This window comes from Cajanus cajan, chromosome 7 (genome assembly GCF_000230855.2).
Source record: "Cajanus cajan strain Asha chromosome 7, NIPB_CcT2T_4, whole genome shotgun sequence".
NCBI classification, from domain to species: domain Eukaryota; kingdom Viridiplantae; phylum Streptophyta; class Magnoliopsida; order Fabales; family Fabaceae; genus Cajanus; species Cajanus cajan.
Window position 1 is genome coordinate 41443668 of NC_138523.1, and position 11333 is coordinate 41455000.

An 11333-nucleotide genomic window follows, 5' to 3' on the forward strand; every position below is an offset into this window, starting at 1 on the left:
TTGCCTTTTGTGAAGACATATTAGCCCTAAACCCCAATGTGGGTGACAAGAAACCCTCAAGGAACCCAAAAATAAAAAATAACTGAAAAAATAAGGAAAAAGAAAGGGAAACGAGAAGGCCTACTTGAGTTGTTGAAGGAGAGGAGAGGAAGATGCGTGCCCTTGAGATGGAGAATGAGAGAAAGATGCAGAGAGTGGGAAAGAGAGAATTGAGAGAGAATGGGAGCGTAAAGAGTGAGTGGGAAGTTGAGAGAGTGAAGAGAGGAAGAGTGGGCGCGAAGAGTTATGGGGCATCTGAGGGGTCACGCCGGGCGTGCAATTCTCCCGCGCCTGGTGCGATATCAATAGAATCTCAAGAGTTGCCCTCATCTGGTGTGGCGCCGGGCGCTGCCGTTTCTCGCCGGGCGTAGTTAGGGTTACAAACGTGCAAGCATTCAATGCGCCCGGCTTGGGAAGATTCGTGCCCGGCGTATTTAAGGCTCAGACCTTCCAGTAGTTAATGCGACTGGCGCGCCAATAAATGCGCCGGGCTTGGTCGTTCCAGGGGCTCAAATGAAGGCTGGGCCGAGTGTAATAGAAATTGCACCCGGCGTGGGTCTTGGCAGAGGCCCATTTACTCTAGGTGCGCTGGGCGTGGCTAGATCGCGCCCGGCGTGGTTAACTCTGTGAAGCTTTCACCTAGATTTTTCACTCCTCATACTCTTAACATATTCTAATCTATATTAACCCACTCAAGCAAGAGTTACACAATTAATACCTAACACAAAACACATATAATACAATACAACATACATATCACAGAACATAAAAAATCACAAAACAAGTCCCAAAAACAAGTATAGCATACAATTATAACACAATCACAATAAAAGTTAAAACACTAAAGCAATTGAAAAACATATGCACTAGAGTTCAGATCTTTGGGTTGCCTCCCAAGAAGCGCTTGTTTACTGTCCCGAGCCTGACAGTGACCAACTTGAAGTGCTCTGATTCTCCTTCTCCTCCTGTTGCTCTTGTTCCCCTTTGCCCCGTGTGCAACCACATGATTGCTCAACAACGGCTCAGAAGGATTGGTCAGTCTAATTTGAACAGTACCTTGCATACAAGAGAAAGCTGAAGACTAGAGTACACAGGTTAGCTCCAACAATTCATTGCTAACATAAAAAAATAACAAAACAATAAAGGATTAAATCACAAATAGCTATAAATACTAAATTGCCTTGCTAATCCCCGGCAACGGCGCCAAAAACTTGTTGAGATTTCCGTTGAAACACTTTTGTTAATATTTGTAAATTCGTTTAATTCTATCAACAGTCTCAAACACGGCAAGTATACCGACCGTTCAAGTAGTAAAAATATCGTATCCATAGGGATTAGAAGGTAAAATAAGCATTTATTGACTATTCGTGACTAAAGAATAATTCCAATTTGTAGTTTATCATGTGAATGTGAATTAAATATCATGACTACTGGAATGAAAGCTATAAAAATATTTGTTTGAGAGTGGAAAAGGTTAGAAATGATATTGTGGTATTGTGAGGTTGTGGGGGTCAGATTTCACCAAACGTAACACTAATGTATCTTTAATCTCTTGTTACATACATTGCTTAGTCAATCCATAAGTTTACTCAAACCTAATCCCTTAGAGAAAGAGTCTAGGTGCGGACATTGAATATCAATCCCTTGAGTACCCAATATCTACACCCGCATTACGGACTAGGGTTTAAGACTACTAATGGGTCAAGCTCTATCCCTAGATACAATCTCCACTAGGCATATGTTCCAGAACTAGTTTCAAGGGTATTTCCCAATACTCAATGGAACCTTAAATCATGCAAAGGGTGATCAATCCAAAGCAAGCATTAAGCGTAGAAACGTACACAACAAAGAATGAAACAATACATATATATATCATTAAAAACGTAAGGATTACAATAGAGTACGTTGGTTACATCTAACCCCACAAAAATGGGTGGAACCACTCAACAATGAGGGTAAATACAAAATAGAGATGAAAGGAGAAGTGAAGAACCGAAGGAAAGATCCGCACACGAACGATCCCAAGCCCTGGGAATCCCTTCCGCAGCTCCTGGAGGCGCCCAATGTGTGAATGAGGGTTTCTCCCTCGAAAATGGCTTCAAATACGAGCCTGGGAGATCAGATTAGGGTTTCGCGCCCGGCGTGTAAGTCTTCACGTCCGGCGCGTAGTCTTTTGAACACTTTCTGCCTCATTGTAAGCCCGGCGCAATTCCATTTTACGTCCGGCGTAATGTCTTTCAGAGAGTTTCAAGCCTCTATGTCTCGATCACGCCTGGCGCGGGTAGTTTCGCGCCTGGCGCGGGTAGTTTCGCGCCTGACGCATGTGTAACTTGTAGAGATTGAATGTTTTGCTCTTCTCAAGCCCGGCGCGGTTCATATTGCGCCCGGCGCAACCACTCTGCTCTGCTCCTTAGCTCCTTAGATTTCCAATCCTAAGGTCTTCCATCCTCAATTCACTAGCTCAATACCTGCACAAAAAATGAGGTGTATTAAGGTATTGTTAGCTGAATTTGGGTTAGTTATATCTGCACACAAAATGAATCAAAAAGAGAACAATTATATTGCAATGGTTCAGAGGATGAGTGGAATTTGTTTAATAAGTCTCATCCAAAAAGAGGTAAAATTGAGACTTAACAGTCTTAGATATTAGTTTTCCAATAACATTGGATTCACCTAAAAAAGTTGGTTTAGAACTCCAGTTATGACCTTTTTAGTGAGTAAAGGCTAAGCTGTTAGCAATTAGGTAAACTGTTGCGATTTTTACAATTTTTAATATGATAGATGAGAGAATTAGAACCTGAGTTCTTCATGAAAGTTGTGAAAAATCTTCTTGTCTTTCATATGAGATATGAGCATGATAGGAGTAGTAAAACTCTCTATACGCTATTTTATGTGAAGGTTGTCATTTCATAATAAGTGATTTGGTTAAGTTGAAAGTTGTTTTAGTTGTTTACGTTGATTTATGTTGTTGTTTTCTTTAGATGTAAGTGTTTTAAAGATATATGATGCTTATGTTGTGTAAGTTGACATGATGTGAAGTTGTGTAGCTGTGTTAGGATTTTATATGAACAATATTGATGTGTTTTTGAGAGGCATATTGATCATAGTGTTGTATATGAGTTGTGATGATGGGGGATATGAGTTAAAATTTTGTGTGTTGATTAAGTTATTGTATTAAAAATTATACTGAGTTGTTGTGTTGTTGATATGTGATGTTGATTTGTGTTGACCACTTAAGACTAGAGGGGATATTTTTTAAAGTTACAAATCCCATTGTGTGGATATTGTGTTATGATGCTCCAAGAGTCCAATTTGTTAAAAAAAAAAACCCTTCTTGGGAAGTTAACCCTTGAAGTGGGTATTGTGTTGTTTCTCCTCTAAGACTTTGTTGATATCGTATGTGAGCAAGGTCGAGGCACACGTGTATGAAGCGACCAAGTATAAGGGTTAGGTCGAGCTATACTAATTACAAGTGACTAATCAAGTAGAGTATGAAGTCATGAACTTAGTTCCTAATCGAGTATCAAAATGTTGTAGTATTTGGAGGATAGCCGATGGGCTAATCCCATAGAAGGCTTAATTAAGCTAGTTAATGTTGTGGTAGACCTGTATCAAACTATTTTATCATGGCATTAATACTATATTTCATTGTTTAAGTGGCAACATCTGAGAAATAGAGTTATTGTGTTGTGGATTTATATCCAATTTGCTATTGATTTAGTAAGCGTAAAAGATCACTCTGTGTTGTTGGTTCGATAGGATCAAGCCACTTAAACGGTTCATCCTGTGTTGTAAGAGATCTGCAAGTTAAAATGTGTGACAACGCATATAGTTGTTGTGTTGAATTGATTGTATTGTTTATATATTGTGTTGAATTGTGTGTTGTGATGAATCAGAATTGGATTATGTTAAATTGTGTTGTATACTATGATGCTTTGTTACTGTGTTGTCAAAGATGAGATGATAATGTGATGTTTCAATGTTGTATATATATATATATATATATGTTGTTTCTTTTTCTCAACTTATCCTTGCATGTTTTCATGTGGTTTGGACTACGATGATCATACGTGGTATGAGAGCAGGATAGGAATAAGACTGGAGTGCCGTAATGGAGGCCACATAGTGGCGTTTGGAGCTGAATGTTTTGTTGACTACCTATTGGAGGTGAATTTTTGTATAGATAGTTATCGTTGTTCGGCTAATAACTTAGTTGTATATATTTATATTAACATATGCATGACTAATGTATGCATGTCGTACTTATTTCAATATATGATTTTAAGATGGTTATTGTGTCGTATAATGTAGGAATTATAGTGGGTTGTTATATAGTTCAACTTAACTCATATTTATTGCTACTGTACTACCATCTAAGATATTCACTTAATTTTCTAATGAACAAATAAGTAGTTAAAAAAGAATTATATAGAATAGTAAAGACTATATATAAATATAGTTTCATATTCTACCAAAATCATGTAATTAAAAAGTTTGAGATCATGTAGTATATATTTAAACCTATTAAATATTTGCTAATTCATGTACATTGATCTCAAAAGACTAAAATTTTGAGATAAAATAAAGTAGTAAGATTAAGTTTTGTTTATAACTTTTTAGTTTTTAGTATATTTTAATCAATAACAATGATATGTTTAATGGAGTATAATTGAAAGTATCTGGTTAATATTTTTCATAGAATAATTATATTGACAACAATTATCTACGTTGCAAAAAAAAAAAACTAAAAAAAACTACAGAAAAATTAACGATACAGTTTTTAATACAATATTTATCAGGTGAAATTTATTGAAAAGTATGAGATTTTTTGAATCTCACTTTTTATTTAATAAGTTATTCTTATGATTTTGTAATTTTCTTATTGATTTTAATTAATAAAAATGTGTTAGAAAGAATATATTGTCAATATTTCTGTTTTTTTTTCTTCTAATGTTTTGTTTAGTAAAATGGAAATGGTGAAAAAATAAAAAGGGACGAAAGAAATAGATAAAAAAAATAATATAAAAATTAAGTATGTAAATCACACCAAATATAAGTTCAAGCATGCATGCATGCATGGTGCATGGATCTCTAAAGTCTGAACTTGGTTTAGTTTTTAGATTTTTGGTGCCTGAACAGGACGAGTGAGTATCATCTCTTGTGCTAAAAAATTTGGGTAGGAGAGAGATATACAGAAAGTAAAAGTAAGGATAACTGTTGAAAAAATTAACCTTTCAACATCTTTGCGTATTTCTCTTGCTCAAAAGTTTTACTATTGGAGAGTATCTACACTCCAACAAGACGTATTTTTTTAATTTAAGGAAATGTCTATCTCATATTGTCATACTAGCTCACACATGTGTACATAGGTTAAGAAAGATTAAATATGCTATTTTTTTAATCATTTTAAAAAGTATTAGATCAATTTTATATTTTTAATATAAACTAAATAGTTTATATAAATTTTATTTTTAAACAAGACATTTTTTTTTATCAGTATTCAAGAATGGTTTAAGATCAAGATAAATATTTTTTTTTCCTTCTAATTAGTGCATATTGATCTATAACTTGTTTGAATTTATTGATTGTACTTATAATAATTAATGTGTCTCTCCTATTTAAAAAAAAATGAATAAAATACTTTTTGAGTCCTGAAAATATATGTTGCTGTCAATTTAATTCCTAAAAGTAAAGAAATTTTATTTTTTTTTAAGTTTTAATTATTCTATTTAATTAACACTCTAAAAGTAATAATTTAGTATTATTTAAGTTACATTTTTTTTGTGAATTTTTTGGATTAAAATGAGTAATGTTTTAAATTTTAAGGACTTTTTTTTATAAAAAAAATTATTCTTTCATGAACAAAAGTGTGAGTCACATACACTTTTAAGAACATGAATAATATTTTATCCTTAAAAAAATTGTTTGTCAACAATCAGCAGCTAATACATAGATAAGATTTTAAAAAGAAGTCTTCGTTTTTCATTAAATTAAACAGTAGTTTTAATTTCTTTTCAAATAAATAAATAAAACGTGGTAGTTTCGAATTCGATCTTAGCATAAATGCCTTACATGCATTATAGGTGGATGCGCGATGAATCTTAAATTTTCTGCCATCGAACAATAAGGAAATGAAATGAAATGATGGAGATTGATGGCTGACAGTTACTATATTGTTTTATTATTTCAAACTGGTCTATGTATCAACTGATAATGTTATTGTTGCACAACCTGGCTAGTGGCTACTGTCTATGATATTTTGTGAATTTAATGTTCACCATCACTTGCTGATTTGGAAAATGACGATATCTATGGAGCTCTTGGGTTTCCAAAAATGCATACATAGATACAAAGAAGAACTAACAAGCAATATAAGAAAAAAGAAAGATTCAAATATGAATAAATTGGATTTCACTATTCTAAAGTAATAAAGTATTTTAAAGGATAAATTGTTCTCACACAATAGTTTATAATATCAACGATTAAGATGTGTGATTAAATCAAATTTTTATAAAATAAAATTTAAAATTATTTATAATTTTAATAATTAATTTTTAGTTAATAATTATTATTGTACTTTATTTTCTAAAATATATTTTTTTCACCTTATATCCGAATAAATTAAATTTGAATGTTATAAACCAGCTTCATCATGTAGTTACTACAAAAAAAATGTGTGATTTGTGGCGGTTATTTTGACAGTTTATGGCGGTTAAAAACCGCCACAAATGGCATTACCAGCGTCATTAATAATCGCCGGATCCACAGTCGCCACAAACGGTTTGTGGCGTATATTAGAAAAGTCAATTACTTTGTAGCGGTCCGAAATCGCCACAAAATGCAATAGAAAACCGCCATAAAATGCATTTTAACGGTACTATTTTACAGTTTCTGACAGTTTAAAACCGCCACAAAATTCATATAAATTTTTCTTAATTTAACATTTTTGACGGTTTTAAACCTCCACAAAATTGCTTTTTTTAATTGCTCAGTTCTATTTCCTTTGGAATGAACTCTCTGGCACCTTTTAGGCAATTTGGGTTTGTCTCAGTTCATTGGATCAGTTTCTATAAATTTATCTTCAAATACATGATCCTATTTTATACCTAAGCAACAATATCAAAATATAAGCATAAGCACAAGTGCACTTTGTGTAGCCAACCTAAGAGCAGTAGCAGGTAATCCTTCAATTTCCTTCTTATCCGTGATTAGCTTTTCAAACTTCTTCGTTGCATCCAGAACATTCTCATCAAATTTGTGTGATAACCTTTCCAACTCCTATGGATGAAATCATGACAGAAAATAAAAAAAATATAACCAAAAGGAAAGCACAATTACTTGAAATATTGTTATGAAGTCCAATGACTTTGCTTCTGGAATTTGAGCAAAAGAGAAGCAATATTTAATCAAAAACTTGTTACTTAGCTTAATTTGGAGTTTGGATATTAAGCAAAAACCTCCACTGACATGTAATAATGCTAATAAAATTGGGATTTCAAAGTCCTGTTCAAAATTCATATAGTGCATATGGATCCTTCTCAACTTTCAAAATTTTCGATTTCAACAGAATTTAAGTGATATAAATCAAGAGGTAGCCAGCTGTATTATGCGATGCAATTTGTAATATAAATCTTAAGCCAAATATATGGCCCATATAAATAAACAAATAATAGTCTTTAGTTCACCTTTGACATTGCATGGATCATGTCAATGGATGAAAAAAAAAAATAAGAGTCACCATGCATTACACATTAGACAATCTTATTGGTCAAGCTTGAGAAAAATTAGTACTAATAATTTTCACTGGCATAGCCAATAAACCCCCACCCCCCAAATGAATCCGGTATGCTCATTTCTAGAATCTCAGGCTGAAACCAAGCAAAATTCATTAAAATTCCAAAAAGGGCAAATCACGTATTGACATAAATATTTTTTAGAAATGAACCTACAAACTTAACTAGCGTTAATCAATGAAGTATGAAACTGCACAAATTGCTTAGCAAACCTATCACAATTCACAAGGGATATTTTAAGAAAGAATTAACTTCTGTATGGTAATTTGATTATCTTAACAAATTTGGATACTCAAGCTAAAGCAATGTCAAACTGTTAAAGGTAGTTGGAGTTGATGCCTGGAAGAAGATTCATGTCCAGAGATTACAACAGGCAAAACACACACAACTAAGTTAACCAATGCCTATATGCACTCTCAAAGAGCGTTGCACACGTGATGATTATAAAAATGGCCTTCCCACTATGTATTTTCTCATCAATGAACATTTACAATCAAGATCTTTAAAAATCAGAATAAATATGACACGAGGCAAGATTATGATAACTTTGTTTTTCAGACAAACCCAATAGGAAACCTTTTAATAAAGGTTAGAAATCTTAAAATTATACCCAGATTTGAGAAGTCTTTGAGTGATAGATGACAACAAAACTTAGAAAAATGTCCAAATAGTTTTGGTGATATTAACATGAAGATTTAAGTGATGTACATGAATTCTCTCATAAACAAATAATTAACAGAGAACATATCAAACTTTGCAAGGAATGAACTATCAGTACCTTTCTCTTGAAAATCTTTATCAGTTTTTACAAAGCCAGCAACCAAAGCCCTGGGCAATGCTGCTATCCACTCATCTCTGTTCAGATTTGAAGGAATTGCACTTAAAACATTATTTAGAAGATTCTCCTTGGCATAAATAGCAGTAGCAGATCTATTGTGTCCATCAAATAGCTGTAAAACTTCTGAATCAGAAATTGCAACCAGGAAAAAAAAAAGAAATGAAAAATAGTGCATTGAGCAATAAGCATTCAGTGCATAAATGGCTATAGTCCTTCCTCTGCTCCAATTAAAATGGGTGCATAAGAACAAAACCATAATAAAACCAAAATTGTGGCAAAAACACCTTGACAATATATTAGTTTGTTCACATGAACAGAGCAATAAAGTCAGTAATATATAACTTGATAAACTTTTTCCAGTCTAACTCAGCCATGAAGTTAAGAACATCAAATATAAAACCAACACATTGGATTCTAAGTAACAGGCTCTTCCAACAAGGCTCTTCCAAGTTGAAAACCTAATACAGAACAGGAAGACCATTAACAAAGCTACTGCTTTTAGCTTCTATAAACAAGCATAGCTTCACTTCATGTCAATAAACAAACATTTGATTACTGCGCTAATCTAATCATAAATAATAGTACTTTCGTAGAAAGAACTTACATGATCTCTGTGTAAGGAACTCTCCATGCAGGAAAACCAAGATGGCTCCTCACAGGTCCATAAACCAGTAAAAGGTCAGGCTTTGGACCTTTGCTACCTGAAAATAATAAGTGCTTTATTGTACAACGCAATCAATAAGACTATGAGTGTGTTGAGATACAAGCTTAGAAGAACTTTTGAGAGTTTTTCTACTAAAAATAAAGAGCATTTTCAAGTAGAAAAGTTCTCAAAATCCTTTAAAAACCAGTATCCAAACAAACTCTATTAGTAGATTTAGAAGGAAAACATACTAGCATGAACCCTGTTAACAGAATCGGGTTATTTTGAAAAATGTCATAAGCATAATTTATTTATAACATGCAGAATATGTATATTTATTTAGTATTAGAAGTTTTGTACAGACATTTAGATTTAGATTACCAGTTTCTTTAAGAAAAGATATGGACTACATATCTGTTAATTGAGTATCCAGATAGTTGTCTTTTTACATCCTGGTCCAATTTTGAGTACATAACAGTACAAAAGGGGAACAGTTTGGTGGTGTTCACTCTTGGCAGCCATTTTCCAAGCCCCCACTCAATCCTCAAATTCCAAATACCACTACCACTACCACCAAAACACCAACAACACCGAGTTCTGCGCGGCTTTAAACCTCCATTACGTGCAATTAAATCCAATCCTAAACAAGGAAGCAAAACAAACATGCATTAATTAATGAAAAAGGAAAAAAAAAACACATTAATTAATAAGCAAATAAATCAAAATCAAACACTACTTTGAGTGCTTTCCATATTCTCTGCAAGTAATCCAGCATTTTCATGCAAATTAGCAACAAAATCTACACGGCAACAGCAAAGATCGAAATGCACACAAAACGACGAAATTACATCGACAAAAGCACTTGCCATGAATGGAAATAAACAAAATAAAATAAAGCAAAAATAAAAAAATCGGAACGTCGTTGATCGATCAGATAAAGACAAACGCAATAAAGGATTGAAGCGCGAGAAAGACAGCAATGAGAGATAAAGAAATTGGCGAAAGTGCGATATGGTTGAGATTAGAAACGGTGAATAATGCAGCAGAGAGAGGAAAAATTTACAGCGCGGAGAAGAAAAATGGAGAATCAGGTTCACGAGCGAAAATGCGGAGACACGCTGAATTGGATTGCGGTGTGTGATCGAGAAACGCGTATCCCAGCGTCCTGCAAATATTCCATTGTTGTTTTCGTTGATAGAGAGAAAAAAAGAAAGAGAACCGAGAATAAAAGTGCAAATGGAACCATTTCATTTGATTTTTATTCCCTTAAAAATAAGGAAAAAAATATTTTAATTATTTAAAGATTGGCGGTTTTAAATCGCCGAAAATATATTATATTTTAGCAGTTGGCAAGTATTTTTGGCTATCATTCTTTTGTGGCGGTTAAAACACTGCCAGAAATATAATATTTTGTGGCGGTTTTTTGAAATCGCCAGAAAAAACCCCCTACTAATTAATACTAGTATTCAATTTTAAAGGCCACGAATTAATAAATACAATATGTAAAATAGGTGAATAGTTTATGTAAAAATTGTGTATTAAATAAAGATATAATTAATATATTCAAATCTCAATTGTTTTGGAAAAAAAAAAAGCAAACGAATACAAATTTGGAACAAAACTTGAAAAGAGTAATTGATTATATACAAATCTTTGGAATGGTACTGTTCAAAGATAAATTATAAGAAATTATTATAATACCTTTTAATACTACATTCATTTCATTTTAATAGTTTTCAAAGTTATTATTATACACAAATTAATAAATACAATATTAATCCTTCTTATATTTCATAAAATAACTTTAAAATTTTATATTTTACCTGCAGAAGAAATGTGTATTGATATAAGTCCTTCAAGTTAATTAACACATTGCATTCTCTTCTCTCTTATAGGCCAATAACTCCCTTCATAGGTGTGGTATATTCAATGACACTAATGATTATGCGAAGACCTTATATAATTATTACCATTCAGTTATCATATTAATAATGTTTTATTGGTCTAACGACAATGATAA

At 32.9% G+C, this 11333-nt stretch overlaps 1 protein-coding gene across 1 annotated transcript; it reads right to left on the minus strand.

Annotated features, from left to right (window-relative positions):
* Window positions 1-6960: 6960 nt before the first annotated feature.
* Window positions 6961-10774, minus strand: LOC145949546 (putative protein phosphatase 2C 12). The gene is made up of 5 exons (XM_083059656.1): window positions 10377-10774; window positions 9695-9953; window positions 9275-9371; window positions 8611-8782; window positions 6961-7317 (listed from the first exon to the last, which is right to left on the minus strand). Exons 3-5 carry the CDS (start codon window positions 9299-9301, stop codon window positions 7289-7291), a joined length of 228 nt encoding a protein of 75 aa, XP_082915782.1. The 5' UTR covers window positions 9302-9371; window positions 9695-9953; window positions 10377-10774; the 3' UTR covers window positions 6961-7288.
* Window positions 10775-11333: the final 559 nt, after the last annotated feature.